The 15114-nt window shown below is 44.5% G+C and overlaps 1 protein-coding gene across 2 annotated transcripts; it reads left to right on the top strand.

The window, feature by feature from the left end:
• The first annotated feature begins 1136 nt into the window (after positions 1-1136).
• Positions 1137-15023, top strand: tasorb (transcription activation suppressor b). Of its 2 annotated transcripts, none has more exons than XM_063463650.1 (23): positions 1137-1539; positions 2954-3099; positions 3222-3314; positions 3424-3496; positions 3799-3890; positions 3984-4118; positions 4345-4469; positions 4607-4638; positions 5004-5109; positions 5332-5435; positions 5676-5785; positions 6196-6268; positions 6388-6462; positions 6666-7544; positions 7917-8227; positions 8344-8446; positions 8545-9497; positions 10891-11013; positions 11891-12050; positions 12154-12262; positions 12371-12549; positions 12668-12802; positions 13066-15023. In XM_063463650.1, exons 1-23 carry the CDS (start codon positions 1236-1238, stop codon positions 14301-14303), a joined length of 5658 nt encoding a protein of 1885 aa, XP_063319720.1. In that variant the 5' UTR covers positions 1137-1235; the 3' UTR covers positions 14304-15023. The 2 variants fall into 2 exon arrangements, with proteins under 2 accessions (XP_063319720.1, XP_063319719.1); XM_063463649.1 differs by having other exon boundaries at positions 13063-15016.
• The last annotated feature ends 91 nt before the right edge of the window (positions 15024-15114 follow it).

The raw sequence follows: 15114 nt of genomic DNA, 5'->3' as shown, positions 1-15114 counted from the left end.
TTAGGGACTAGTAAAGGCACTATATAAATACAGGCCATTTACCATTTACCATGCGTCTAAATGAGAGGGAGATAGGTGAAATGGTGAAGATGCCAGAAGTAGAGGTAGTGAAGGTTAGATGAGTTTAAACACCTGAGGTCAACCATCCAAAGCAACAGACAGAGTACAAAAGAGGTGAAGAAGAGAGTGTAGGTAGGGTGGAGATGAGTGTCAGGGCTGATTTGTGACAGAAGGATAGCAGCAAGAGTGCAAGATAAATGGTGGAGACAGTGACAAAAACACAGGAGGCGAAATGGAGGTGGCAGAGTCTAAAATTTGTGATGGGAATGACCAGGATTAGTACAAGATTAGGAATTAGTATATCAGAGGGACAGCTCAGGTCGAGCGGTTTTTCAGATGTCCATAGGAAGGATAGTGGATACACTGGACAAAGGAATCTGAATATGTTAGCATCCAGCCAGAAGTCAAAGAGGAAGACTGCAGAGAAGGGTCATGGATGCAGTAAAGGAGGACAAGCAGAGGGTTGGTGTGATCCACTATGGCGACTCCAAAAAGGAGCAGCAAAATAATAATAATAATACCCTTTATATATCAATTTTACTTACTGTAGAGGTTTACGTTTATTGAGTCATGTATGAAGGCAAGTGTATTGCCGATACACATATAAAAATCACAGCCTCTCTGCTACCATCTAGTGGTAGAATGGGGTATTACAAGCGTGATTGCTCTGTATATACTTTTACACAAGATTTTAATACATAGCAGAGCCAGTACTTATATATTACCAGATACTTCAGTTTGTGTAGCAAAAATGCAAAAAACAAATAGGCTTAAAAAAAAAGAAAAGAAAAGAAATGGGCAAGAGAATCGGTTTGCATAAGTCACACTGTCAGGGCTTTCACAGCTCCAAAGCGGTGTTTCACATCCTCTTTCTTTTTCTCACCGAATGTTATTTAATGTGAGAAATAGTTTCACTTTTGCCACCCTGTTCCCTCCACACACAGCCAATCAGACGGACGGTCACCGCGTCATGTGTTGCAGTACGCCTATCGGTCGCTGGGTGGCGCGGATTCCCTCGTATGTAAACAGTGACGGCAGCGTTTTGCAGTGGTGGAGAAGAACGTGTACGTCATTTTCACAATGGCGGAGGCTGGGTGAGGAGGAGAGTGTGTGTGTACAGCGGCGCCGTAATCGTCAGAGCTACATTGTCTTTAATACGTGCACGGTGCCCGAAAATGGCCCTGAACCCCAGCGCGGTGGGAAAACGGGACTCAGAGTGTACCGAGACGACGGATCTCCACCCGGACGGTGGCGAACCCCAGAAGAATTCAGCCGCCACCTCGGCCACAGCCAACCAAAATGGCGATCAGCCTGGATGTGGAGACAGTGTAATGCCCGAACAAGAAGCCCCTGAGCGGCGGAGGAGCATGCTAGCGGACGCTCGGAGCTTCAGCAGTTCTCCTCTGCCTGCCCAGAGATCGACCGATGAGCTGCCACGGAGAAATTTCCAAATCCCGAGGAAGATACGCGAACGGAAAGGTGGTGCCATATCGCAGCTATTTTGAACAGAGCCTGTCCTGTCTTTCATAATTCTGCTGCTGCATGTTGCTAGCCTGCTAGCTAGCTACCTGCTTTCGCCAGTTTTATTGGTTTAGCTAAAGGTTTGCGAACATTTCGGCTTCGGGCTAGATTACCATGCTGCAGTTTGAGCAGGCGAATAGTGTCGGTTGGTGTAGCGTTTGTTTGCAGGCATGCCGCTAGCTGTGGTAGACCAAGTTAAACAGCGGGCAGCAACGGTGCAGCGAAGGCGCCACTTTGAAAGACTGGCCATCTGAAAGCACACCCTGTTCCGTTTCCTCATCCCTACCCGGCACCGTAGTGCTGTTGAATAATACAGCAGGGGTCATGAGTGGTTTGCAGTCATCACCTGACAATATGTGGGTGTCTCTTTGACCTCAGTGAAGGGCACGGATTTATCCACCCCACACGTCCATCCCTCAGTGTTTTCATAGCACCATGGTTCATTTGGTGGGGCTGCCCACCCCTTAACCCAGCTTGATGTCGCTGGCATTTCAGAGCATCAGTTTTGCACTTCACCCGAGTACCCCTGAGAGCATTACTCTGTGCATCCACCTACCTATGTTACACCCGCCCTTCCCCTTCCTTCTTGCAGAAAGGTGGATGGGCACTGTTGGTTACATTTTCCACAACTATGCTGTGGAGCATCTGTTATTTGGATATATGCAAAGTCCTGATGAAGTGGAATTATAAATCAGCCTGTTCCAAGCTGCCATGCCTGCACTATTCTAGCACTATGGGTTGCATAAGTAATTTATAAAGTGTGTTAGTTTCCTAACAGCACTGAGGTACACTGGGCTGCCCCAGTACCCCGTCTCCAGCTTTTTTGTCATTTTGGCTTACAGTGGAGAGGTTTACTATCTGTTATCACACAGGCTTGAGGCTGTTGACATTTCATTCAGGTTGTCTGTTGTCTGCTAGTCATGGTTTCACTTCTTTGCTTGAGTTTGGATTCACTTGATAAGCCTTATGTAAATAAACGCAGGTACTAGACTTCATCCACTGTGTCAGTGTAGCTGCCAGGATTGTAAAAAAAAAAAAAAAAAAAGCACTGGTCAGTGGTGTTACGTGCAGCATTGAATGCCCATGGTTATTTTGTATGTTTAATATTTCAAATGATAACATGTGACATACATATTCAGCTCAAGCCTAAAGCCTAAGAAGGAACCGTATGCTTTAGACTTAAAGTCTTACTGCGAGGTTGTCTATTAAATGAGGGAAATGGTTGGTTATCAGTTTGATGTGGCTGTCTCCTGCAGGTTAAATTTCAGTTTAAAATGTGACTTTCCAAAGGGATCGTCCTCTGCTCATTCGCTCAGTCCTGCAAAGTGCAGATGGGAACCGCTAATCCGCTGATTCGCTTCTCTATGTGCAGGCTTGTACCAGTTTCTCCCCCCCGAGAGCCGGGAGTTTGAGGACCTCGTGAAGATCATCTCCTCGTTTTACCTGGACGCATCATCGCGAGGAACCTTCACCTACTGCAAAGCCAGGCTAATTCACAATGAGCTGCTGGAGAAGGAGGTCAGTCGTCAATTTTCTGGATAAAATGGCAGGCAATTTAAATAACTGTGCCGAAGAAATGTTAAATATTGTGAGGTTGCCCCCATGTCTCATTTACTGTCTGCTTGTCTTTTCTTCGTCAGTTCATAGAAAAGCGGAGAGAGATGAAGCAAGAGGGCCGGACCGAACAAGAACTCGCTGAGTCGTACTGCTTCCTTTTCCCAGACAAATCCAAGGTTGGCCTGCTAGCAAAACCTCACTCATATATGCAGAAGGATATTGACAAATTGGAAAGGCGCGGAGGTTTTTGACTTGCTTCTGAGCTTTGCCTGTTCTGTTTTCCAGCTCCAGTGGATCTGTGAGAAGGGTTTATCAGTTGGACACTGTAAGATTAATACACTAGGAAATCCATCAGTGGGTAAGCTGGGTGCTCCCATGTTGCTGTTATATGAAAATGGGCTTTGCAGAATAATTAGTCGAATTCCTTTTTATTTTACTTATCTGGATGTTTCACAAGCATTTTACAATTGCCTCTGAAGTCTAAGGTAATGGCTCTTACATATGCAATAATATATTAGTCCAAAGTTTATTGCATACTTTGTTTTCGGATACATTGTTTCTCAGTAATATTAACAAGCATCAGCAAGTAATTGACATAAACGTAGCCTATTAGAAATGTTTTCCCTTAATTTGTTTTTTTGTTTTTTGTAATCCTTGTAGGTGTTTACCTCTCCAAATATTCCGATTTGTTACAAATCAATCCTTTTGAAGTGGGCGCGTTTGGAGACATGATCATTTTTAAAGTTATGAGGGTATGAATACCTTATCTATTTTTTGCATTAGAGCTTTGACAGGCCTCTGCTTCCATTGGGACTTTGAGTCAGTAGTTGCGTTTTGTCTCTCAGGGACGGATAAAGCACATCCATGAGAACACGCCGAAGAATGCAATCGAATCTTCACCCAAGTTTGACTGTCACTTGTCCAAAAGTGCCAACAGGGTTACATCTTTGCTGTCTTACAGGGCTTTTGAGCTCACGCAGGTAAGTGCTGGTTCCTCTTTATTACCCCGTTTATTTAATCTGGTGTTCCATCGTGCATTAGCCAGGTTCTCTAAAAGGTCCCTTCCTGTTAAAAGAAAGTTCTTCCTCCCCACTCTCACCAAGTGCTTGCTCGTAGCGGGTAGCTGGGTTCTTCCTGTGTAATCTTGCACAATTGTTGTTGGGATCTAGTGCTGTGTTTTAATCCATCTTCATTTGTGTGTTGCAGCAATATTTTTTTGAGTTTGCATTTGATGAGATCAAAGCGCGGCCCAGGCACGTGTGCCCCTACGCTGTGGTTTCCTTTCAGTACAAAGGCAAGGAAGCTGCAGCAACTCCTATGACTGCACACAGGTACGTAATCCCGCAGGAAATGGTAAAACCCAGAAAGCATTTCTAGGCCGTTGAGGAGGTTTTTTAAAAATAAATAAATAAATAAATAACATCTCTGCTGAGTTTATAAACAGGCTCTATGTTTTGCTCTTTAACAGGTTTAACACTATTTCCTCTGAAGGAAGTAAAGGTAATGGTATTTAAGCTTTTCTTAAATGTAATCAAAGAAATTGGCTTCTTTTGTGTTGTGTTAAAATAGTGCCACGTGAGTGTAAACTTGATGATATATGAAGTGGGTCTGTGCAATAAGAGAAAAATTCTATTATGTGCTATCACATGACTTAGGCTAAATAAACAAATACTGAAGTGTGGCTATAAGATATATGGTTCATGTGTCTTGCTGCTAGCTTTTAAGACACCAAATGTGTCTTGAAATGAAGCAGCAGTTACAAAAAGTTATGAAGTATCATGTCTGATGTCTGTGTAGGTTCTCAGTCATCCAGCTCACGCTAGTCTCAGGAAGAATGTCTGATGTTTGACCTCTGCCTGTTGCAGGGAAGAGCTGCTACACTGTGTGGAGTGGTCCACTAGTAAACAAGGGCCAGGAGTTGTTCCCTATCTGTTTACGATCCTCCCTGCGTCCTTACCTTCCTTTTAAACTGTGAGTAAACTTTTTCCCCTCTCATGCAAGTCTTAACAAAAGGTCCACAGTGATACTGGACTTTTCTTTGTTAATCATTAAGGACACTCTTTGCTACACAAGGTTTTTTATGTGCTGAACTTTAACTCTTTGCATATTTTGTAGGAGAGGAGAAAAAGCTACAATGTCCTGTTTTGTTCTTGTTTTATGTTTTTTAATAATGTAACATGTGCCCCGGTGCAGGCCTGAGAAGTTAGAGGTGAATCGGGGCATGCAGCTAGAGCAGGTGAAGCGAAAGATTCCCTCAGTGCTCTTTTCCTGGGACACCTACAGCGTCTCACGGGAAGGTTAGTCCAGAACACACATTTGTTTCTCCCTTTTTTTTTTCCTCTCATAATGATCATAATGGCCCCTGGCATGTGGGCGGTTGTGCATTACTTGAAATTCTGTAAAGCTTTTCTAAAAGCATTCATGCATCATGAAGCCCGGCTGTCTCAGTAAAGTAGCTTTTGTGTGTGTGTGTATCATAAATGATTACATGTTGAGTTCCGAGTTACGCATTCCCACCTGCTTATTTCTGTCTGCAGTTATGAAGTGTGGGATGTCCTGCAGCCTGTTTGAGGTGGTGGACGGGAAAGGCAAACCAACCAGCGGCAGCTTGGCCGCTCTGGTCAACAAACTGGAGAGAGACCGGATGGTGAGTCACATACCTGCAGTTTAGCCAGGTTCACTCAGCAAAATAAACACAACATTCTCAGGTTGTACAATATTCAGGTAAATAAAATGCTCCTTTCTGTTTTGACAACTTTGCATTTCTGTGCATTTGTTTGATATAATTAAGAAGGATCTCGTTTCATAAACAGTTCCATTTTCTCATTGCTTAGAAAACAGTGTAGGGATGTCATCTGTCAAGCTGTTGTGCTAATCCTGTTCTATTTTGTTCAGTAATTTTAAACAAATAGCATAAACCTGTCAGTTTAGCACTCATTTACACACTGAGCAAATGAAATCCTGTCCAGAAACAGACTGGTAATATGATTGCTCCCATTATGCGATAATGATCTATTCCCTGGTGTTCTGACTGCAGCTTTTGCTTTTCTTATTCAGGTGCTGGTGAAGTCCTTATTTGACAGAGGCTTTCTCTTCCTGTTGTCCTCGGCTCAGATGGTTGAGTCCAAAGGTGCCAGAAAGCTTTATCTGCCACTCTCCTCTTGTAATTCTCTGTTGTGTGAGTTGAACACCTACTTGTTGCCTCCGGTGAGAGTTTGGTTTTAAAAAGGTTCTCTGTTTGTTTTCTAGAGCGACGGGGGCGGGTAGAGAAGAACCTGCAAGCGTTATTCATCTTTCAGGAGCCAAGGATGATCGTCAAGTACTGTAAGTCATATTCATTGTCTCTACATGCATTTTCTGACTGATCCCGAGTGCCAGCATCTCCGTGCAACGCTAAAGAATATTTCATTTTTGTTTATCACTGTTATCTATGTCATGCCGGTTTTACTGGACGCTCCTCTGGCACGTCTCCATATGGACAACTTTTACACGATTCTGATGCGTTTTTTCCCCCCCCTCATTCTTAGCATCAAGGCTGTTCGAGCCAGAGCCGCTGACGGTGGAGCCTCAGCCGGCTTTCTTGTCATCCATGGAGTCTTTCATCCCTGCAGTGCACTACGGCCTGTTCAAGTTGCGGCCAAACCCAGGCAAGGACCTGAGCTCTGGGGTGGAGCGTCAGGCCACCGATTACCTAACTCGTATGGATTCGGGCACTGTGCGTCCATTCATTCTACCCGACTACAAATATAATGTAAATGAAAGGACGAACCCCGTCACAGCACCCAGACCCAAATGTAACATGGATGCTGTGCTGCGATCGTACATTCACAACCCCGCAAACTATATTTTACCTCTGAACAAGGCAAAGGACATCATTGAACGAATACGGAACCCTGCACCCGTACCCACACCCGCTCCAGCCCCAGTGGAATACAGCCCCGTTTCTGACTGGGGCGGTTCGGACAGGGGCTCGGACAGAGCAGAGAGACCCTCAGAAAGGCTGTCCCAGGAGAGGGCGCCTTCAGAAAGGCCAGCCCAGGAAAAGCCGCCGACTGACAGCAGCAGCGGCGGCAGTAGTGTCAGTAGTAGTAGCAGTAGTAGACGGAGGCCAGGGGTGGCCCATTCAAACGGAGCCCAGATGCAACACAAGCCCCACGATGAGTCCCAGCCTCAGCCACAGAGGTTGCGGCTGTCCCAGAACGAGTACGATAAAGACAAAATGAAACAGCTGCTTAAGCTGATTCAGCTTCATAAAAAGGCACTCGTGAAGGATCCCGGGAAGGACCGGGGGGAGGACGGCGCCTGGGATGCCAACAGTCTGAAAAGGAAATTTGAAGGGGACGAGAGAGGAGGCGCGAACAAACATCAACGCACAGATCAGCTGAGCAACGGGGAACCCAGCAGAGGTGAGGCGCGCTGCAATCACCTGTGGAGCAGGATTTCAGTCGTAGAATTTAAGTCACAGCCAATTGAATGAATGAATGAATGAATATTTTATTCGTTTCACAACACAGTCTGATTAGTTCTCAGTAATTGAATAACTTAAATACATTTTTAAACAGGTTAATTTCAAGATGCATGTCTTTTTGTCGCTAACCCAGGGGGCTGTTTGAATTTCTGTGCATACTGAGAAGAACATCCTAAAGCTGAAAAATAACCTATGTGATGAAATGATGAGAGGGTTTCCGAATAACCTCAAGTTTATTTTGGTACATCTGTATTGCACTTTCAAAACGTGCACTACTGCTAACTTATCTGCATTACCTGTGTCCCACTAGGTGCACAAGGGGACGACCTTGTGGATGAGGGTGGGCAGAACGAAAATCTGACTGCAGTGATGGAGAGCATGGGGATCTATGACACCGACCTAAGGGCCCGTGGCAACACCAATACCTCAGCCGTCAGCGAGACCCAACGCCTTCTCAAGATCCTCCTGGCCACACTCAATAAAGCTGTGGCTCAGGGTTCAGTGTCTGCAGACTCGAACCACGGTGAACCATCAACAGGTTCAGGAAGGGGGGAACCCGTTTACCACGACCCGGACCATAGGAAACAAAACGAGCCTCCGTCACAAACGAACTACGCCGAGGTGAGATGTAAACAGCTGATAGGGTTGTTATTTTGGATTTTTTTTTTTCCTATCCAAAGATGAATAAGTATTTTATTGTACTTAAAAATATCTACTGGTGTGTTCTCTCTGTGCAGGAGGACATGGACTGTAGCCCAGGTAGTCCATTCAGCCCGGGCTCCCCACCAGAGCAAAGACGCACATCAGAAAACACAACCTGGGATATCCCCGCCAACGAAGGTACCCGAAAGCAATGAGTTCACACAGTCATCAATCTTTGAGGCATATTTGTGCTAACAAGGCATCAGCGTGACTAATTTCATATCTGGCTTCCTCAGACAAAGCGCAGCCATTTAATGAGCAGAAGCCCGAGCCAAAACTCGAGCTGAAGTCAGAGCCGAAGCCTGAGATGAAGCCTGAGCCAAAGCCTGAATTGAAACCCGAACTGAAGTCCGAGCTGAAGCCTGAGCCAAAGCCTGTGCCAGTGGCAGCTCCAGCGGCAGACATGGACCCAGAGCCGAAAACGCCTGCCGTTGTGGAAGTAAAAAAGATGCCTATACCCACGCTACCTGCTGTAGAGGAAGTTCCATTCAGGCCCTCCATCAGCTTGGACACAATACTAAATCAGGAAATTCATAGCCTCTCTTCTGACATTAAAAATATCATGCACACTCAACACATCAGCTATACCTCGCAGCTGCCCCCGCGGTTGCCTCCTCGCCACTGCTGGGTGCCCAGCAGCTGCTTCTCACACTTTGTTGTGCCCTATGTCTCCCCTGTCCCCATTCAGGGGCACGTCAAAGCGCTGTGTGAGAAGATGGACAAGTTGATCCCAGCCCCACCTGCTCCCTCCAAGGTCACTTCTCCACCTCCCCCATTGACAACATCTAATCTTACTACCCCACCCCCTGCCCCCATCCCGACCACCAAAATGAAAGCAGAGCCCTCCCTGTCAAAGAGCACCGCCTCCACACAGAGCAGTAAAACAAGCGCCATCAAAGAGATGACATCCACTAAGATTAAATCGGAAGCCCCGTCAACAGAGATGGGGGGAGAGGTCTACTCTCCTTCTCAAGTCACAGCGGAGTCTCCGGAGCAGAACTCGCAAAACCCAGGCGCCGCTTCTGGCAGTGGGCCTGGCCTGCTAGCCGGCAGCCTGATTGGTCAATTGAAACCCGAAGTTTTCAGCAGCCTGGTGGAGATTTTTAAGGACGTTACCAAGAATACAGTTAAATTTTACATCTATTCTGGAGACGAGGGGGAGGAGAGCGCTGTCTGCAAGGAGATCAAGGTACAATGCATTATGTCATTATGTTTGTAAAGATTATTGATTAACCACAGGATTCTATAAATAATTCATTGCAGCTGAACCTATTGCAGCTACAATACAGTCAGTCAGTGAAAAGCCAGACAGTAATAAAAATGACGCTGAGGAAATTGAGTTGAAAGATAAAAGCAGAAATAATCTTATTTAACTTCTGTTTTTTTTTGTTTGTTTTTTGTTTTTTTTGCATCTGTTTTGTTGGCATCTCAAAATATAAATAAGAGGTGGAAAGAGTCTGTAAATCTGCAAAGGTTAAAAAAAAAAAAAAGAAACAGTGGCATAGTTATTTTCTATACAAGTCTAGGATTTCCAATATTTCACTGCTTAAATGTCACAGTCATCATCATCAGTCATAGTATAAAAAGATGGATGTCATTTCCAGGTCAGCAAACATCAGTGCTTTAAACATGCATTTTCTCTAATGACCAGCAGAGGGCAATTCCTCTGACTGCTAAAAGATTACATGCTGTATAGAAGTCAATGGGAAAATAGCCCTTGGCTACATTGCTCTGTGACCTCAGATGGGTTTATCTGTTCAGGCATGATTTCCAGGTCATGTCTAATAAACTGTGAAGTTCATTTTATAAATTATGGTCATTATTAGGGTCAGGAAGGAGGATATCCAGGGTTTGCTCATTGGCTAACGACTTGTGAGTAGTCATTAACTAATGAGTGCACACTGTCCTCAATCCTTAACACCCCTAGTTGACATCTAAAGTGTTACCATTTAGGAAGAACTACTTAACAATGTTACACAGAGCTCCAGCGGTTACTTGATGATTTGATAATGAACAAAAAGTTTAGTTTTTTTACTCAAAAATGCCAAATGTTTTCAGAAAAAGGCATTTGCTGTTTTCATTGTCGTGTGTAATAGTCTTCAGATATCATTAGCTGCTGGAGTGTGAATCAGACATATAACAAGCAAACTGCACACAGTGTGGGCTCATTAAAAAAGATGAAAAAGTACTTTTTCAGATTTTTACGGCTAAAACTAATATTTTGGAGAAAATTGTCAGAATTCGGCAATGAAAATCGTAATTGGTTGCAGCAGTAATGGTGTTGTTACTGCCCATTTTACATGTTTTCTTTCACTTTCTTCATTACTATTTTTTTTTTTCTTTTACTGGAACCAGAGAGCTCGTGTTTATTCTTCAGAGGGGATGCATACCATGAGTGCAAATACAGGTCACTGTGGGAATGTGCAAGGCTGCACTAGCTTCTCTTTGTCACTGTGGGTTCATGTCTTAGTGCTCAGCTCTTTCTGTATCTGTCAGTCAGTCAGTACTCGTATGTGTAAAAGAAGAAGACACATTCATCTGTCTGTCTCTAACAATCTCATCCTCTCCTGTCTGTCACAAAGGAGTACTTGAAAAGTCTTGGCAACAGCGAGTGCAGCCCGCAGACATTTTTGGAAAACAGCAGCAGTTTGGATAAGCTCCTCATCATCATTCGGAACGAGGACATCGCAGCACATGTGCATAAGGTACAATCGCCGTCCGTTATCCTCCCTCCAGTCGCTCACATCCAGATTGTAGTTCGGATGAATCAGCACCCGCTGAGGCAGGTAGCGATAAAACATAAATAATGGGTAGTTTTACATCTCCCGCAGAGTGCTGTTTTTCGTCTTGTTGCCTGTTATTTACACGTTCCATTTAGTTATAGTGCTGCGGAAAGGTTTTAGCGCCAATAGCAAAGTGAGGATGCTTTTAAAATATTATCATGAATTATTTCTATTTAATTTACTTCACACAGTGCAGTAAACAAAACTACCAAATAACTGAGGATCAGTATTCGCAATGAGCACCCTTTTCCTTTAAAACAGCACCAGCTCTCCTACATATACATATCTATAAAAGTACTTGGCCGATTTTTTTTTTTTTTTTTTAAGCATTTCAGATATATATATGTATTTTCTTTAGGCTCTCAGGTGCTTCTGTTGCTTAACTCACTCAGCTTTTAAGTTTTGGGTGTTTTTTTTTTGGTTTTAGCTTGTTTATTTAGTAGTGTCCCTCCTTGAGAAAATCTCAGGCCAGTTACTAACAGATCAAAAAATATTGCTGCCAGTTGATCTGTTGAGTTGGAGATGGCTGGCTGGAAAACATTTAAAATCGCCTACACTTTATACCATCTTGTTCTTCTTAATGCTGTAAATAGTTCTTAATAACGCTGGCTGTCTGTTGTTTTGGGTCTCAGTGATTCTGAAGAATCAGTTTGGGATTAGTCAGACACTTCCCTGATGCTAAACGATTTAAATGCTGGACCTTATATTTCAAATTAAAATATGTTTAATCTGAAAACTATAAAAACAACTTCATGTTTAGGGAGTTAAAAAAAAAATCACTCTTTCCTTTATTATGTAGATCCCGGCTCTGGTGTCTTTGAAAAAGTTGCCTTCAGTGAGCTTTGCTGGAGTGGACAGTCTGGACGATGTCAAGAACCACACTTACAATGAGCTCTTTGTGTCCGGTGGCTTCATGGTGTCTGATGAGTTTGTCCTCAACCCTGATCTTATCACGCAGGGTAAGTCTTGTTTTTCTTTGTGTGGACTGTACAAGGTCCAAACAAATATTATTCGACTAAAGCTTGTATTGCATGTTGAACTTGTATTGTGTGTTTTGTCCAGATCGTTTGCAGGGGCTGCTGAAGTTCCTGGAGGAACAGAGCACCCCTGAACACCCCTGGCAGTGGAAGGTTCACTGTAAGTCCCAGAAGAAACTTAAAGAGCTTGGGAGGTCAGTATCTCAGTAAGAGATTAGCCATAATAGTTGTATCCACATCAAAACTTTTGCCCATACTGGTTTTAACTGACCTCTGTATGCTTTTGCTGTTGTTTCTTAAAGGTTAAACACTAATGCCATGGGGCTGCTGAATCTTCTGACAGCCTATCAGAAAAAGCATTTAGTGGAGTTCCTCCCGTATCACGAGTGTGACACGCAGTCGCGGCAGGCTCCAGATCTGGACTGCCTCATCAAACTCCAAGCTCAGCACACACAACAGCGACACCTCATCTTCCTCACAGGTAATCTCACTTCACCCCCCCCAAAAAAAAAATCACCGTTACCACATGCCTCGTTAAGATTGTATTACTGTTGTGTTAGCAAATGTCTTTTACTCACTGAAAACGCTCATTTTTACAGAGAGACCGTTCGAGATGTTCCTGCAGTACTCCAGAAATGGAATTGTGATAGCGAGCATCGACGATGTTATGAGCGGTTTCCACAGTCTCATTGGATCCATTAATCAGAACGAGCTTCCTACACCTCCTTCTACTGGTGGGTAGCATCAAAAAGGGCGCAGAACACAGAAACATCTGAGTTCATGTTTTCTGTATAATCTCATTGTTTTGCTAAATTGCCTTTTTCTTCAGCCATCTCACCAGTTAAAGATTTATGTTCTGCCAGACAGTTTTTCAAAGCACTGTTGTTAATGCAGCCATAACACATTTGTTGATTATATCTTCCTTTCCACTTTTCCATTACTCTTCCACTTTCTCTCTCTCTCCCTCTCTCTCTGCCCTCTCCTGGTCTCCCAGTAGTGAATGATGAGTGTGTGGAAGAGGAGGACATGTCATTAGACTCTGATGATGGCGAGCCACCAACCATATTAGATCCTCCAGAGCAAAAGCAGCAAGTTGCAAAGAAGCCTCCGCAGCCACCCCCGCCAGAGAACGAGTTTCGTCCTCCGCTCCCAGACCAGCAGACCACCCCTGAGACGACGCCTACACTGTCTAACTACAGTGCTTTCAAAACCGCCATCTCTCAGTTCAAAGCCACGAACCAGATAGGCATGGGCTCTTCAGACATTGGCAGCTTGTCACCGGGAGGTTTCCCTGTGAATCCCCACCAGAGCTTCCTGTGCCCTTCAGCCTCGTGGTCATCATATACGGGTTCCTCTAGCTACACGGCCTCCCCAGCCTATCCCGCCTCCCCCTGCAGCGGCACACAGGAACCTCCAACCACAGTTTCTTCCGGAGCCCCAACCCCGCCTGTCATGCCCCCAGCAGGACCTCTAGCCAACCTGGCCTCCCTCCCCTTGGAGGTCAAGCCTCCCCCTCCCCCTCACCTCATGATGCTGGGTCATGGATATAGCTCGGACGCTGGAGGAGCGGGAGCTGCTGGGACCTCTCCCCTCACCACCACAATCCCCCCCTTCACAGACCATAATGACGCAACTCAGCCAGGTTTCATGGCTGGGACTCCTAAGAATGCTAGTGGGACCCCCAATCAACCGGACAGGACACTCAGTGGACCTGGGGACGGGGTATGGGGGACTGCAGGGACCACAGCTTGTGACAATGCAAGCAACCCGGGCGTGGTCCCACCTGCCCCGGTGGATCCCAGTGGGCTCGCTAAGACTGGAGAAGCCGCTATAGGCAGCACCCCTTGTAGTCAGGGGGTCAGGACTCAGGTGAATTGCGCTGATGGCCTTGGTGCATCTGTGGGTATTCCCACAGTACCCACAAGGGGGGGCTCTGTACTCAGACCTAAGCTGCCTCCACATCCAATGTCTGGTGTGGGCTATGGCAGTATAGGTTGCATGCCTCCACATATGGATCACAGGCCAATGATGGGTGCTATGGGCCCGGGTTCTTTAGGAAGTTATCGAGGGAGAGGAGTCCCACCTGTAGGACTATGGCCTCGGCCTGGGCGAGGGCACGAACGAGGCGGTGGGACTGGAGGTGGACCCTGCTCTTGGGGTTACCCAGCAGGCAGGGGTGGGCCACCAAATTATTACACAGACTATTCATATTCTCACAATTATGCCCCTGAATAGACAATCAACATGATTCAAGAGGCAACACAAACACCATACACCAGAGACTATAAGTGCTGGCTGAATGTATATATTTCCTTGTCATAAATGCATTGATTTAAAGCAGAAAATAAGGATCCTGGTTTTCTACATTAATAAAAATTGATACAGGCAGGGTTGAGTGTCCTACTGTCGTGTAAACTGTCTGTACACTCTTTCCATGTGAGCTATTTGAGACCCTGTTCAAACCACTATATTTATATTTGCCAACAAATGTTAATGGCCTTCCAGCTTCTCCGAATTAATCATGTTCTGTTTGTCCCAGTTTGGAAACGGTTTGTGAACAAGGGGAAAGGCTGATATTTTTTTAAAGAAAAAAAAAAAGAATGAATGAAATTTCACTTTTGCTGTTGGTTTTTTCTTTTTTTTATTTTTATTTACACACTTGGTTGTTCAGAATTCTATGAAAAATAAAACATTTCAAATCTTGTGTGTGTGATGGGTTTGATGACAGTGTCAAACAAACCATTAAAAAGATAAATCCCAGTTGTCTTACTATTTTATTTATTTATTTATTTATTTATTTGCCTTGGAACCTCTCACCAACCAAATAATCCAATTTTCAGCATGGAGGTGGATGATGGAGTTAAAGTGTAATATTGACAACATTAGTGTGTAGAGTACAGTAATGGAATTAAAATACTGACATCAAATGTTATTGCTTGTGCTAGTGGATTTAGAGTTTTTGTTTGTTTGTTTTTAAATGCAGCGAGGAAACATTTCCTGACATTGACAGCATAAAATCAAATAAATCTATATTCTCCAGCAGTGT

This window comes from Pelmatolapia mariae, linkage group LG20 (assembly GCF_036321145.2).
Source record: "Pelmatolapia mariae isolate MD_Pm_ZW linkage group LG20, Pm_UMD_F_2, whole genome shotgun sequence".
NCBI classification, from domain to species: Eukaryota; Metazoa; Chordata; class Actinopteri; order Cichliformes; family Cichlidae; genus Pelmatolapia; species Pelmatolapia mariae.
Note: the sequence above shows the minus strand (reverse complement) of the source record. Positions and strands in the feature narration are given on the sequence as shown.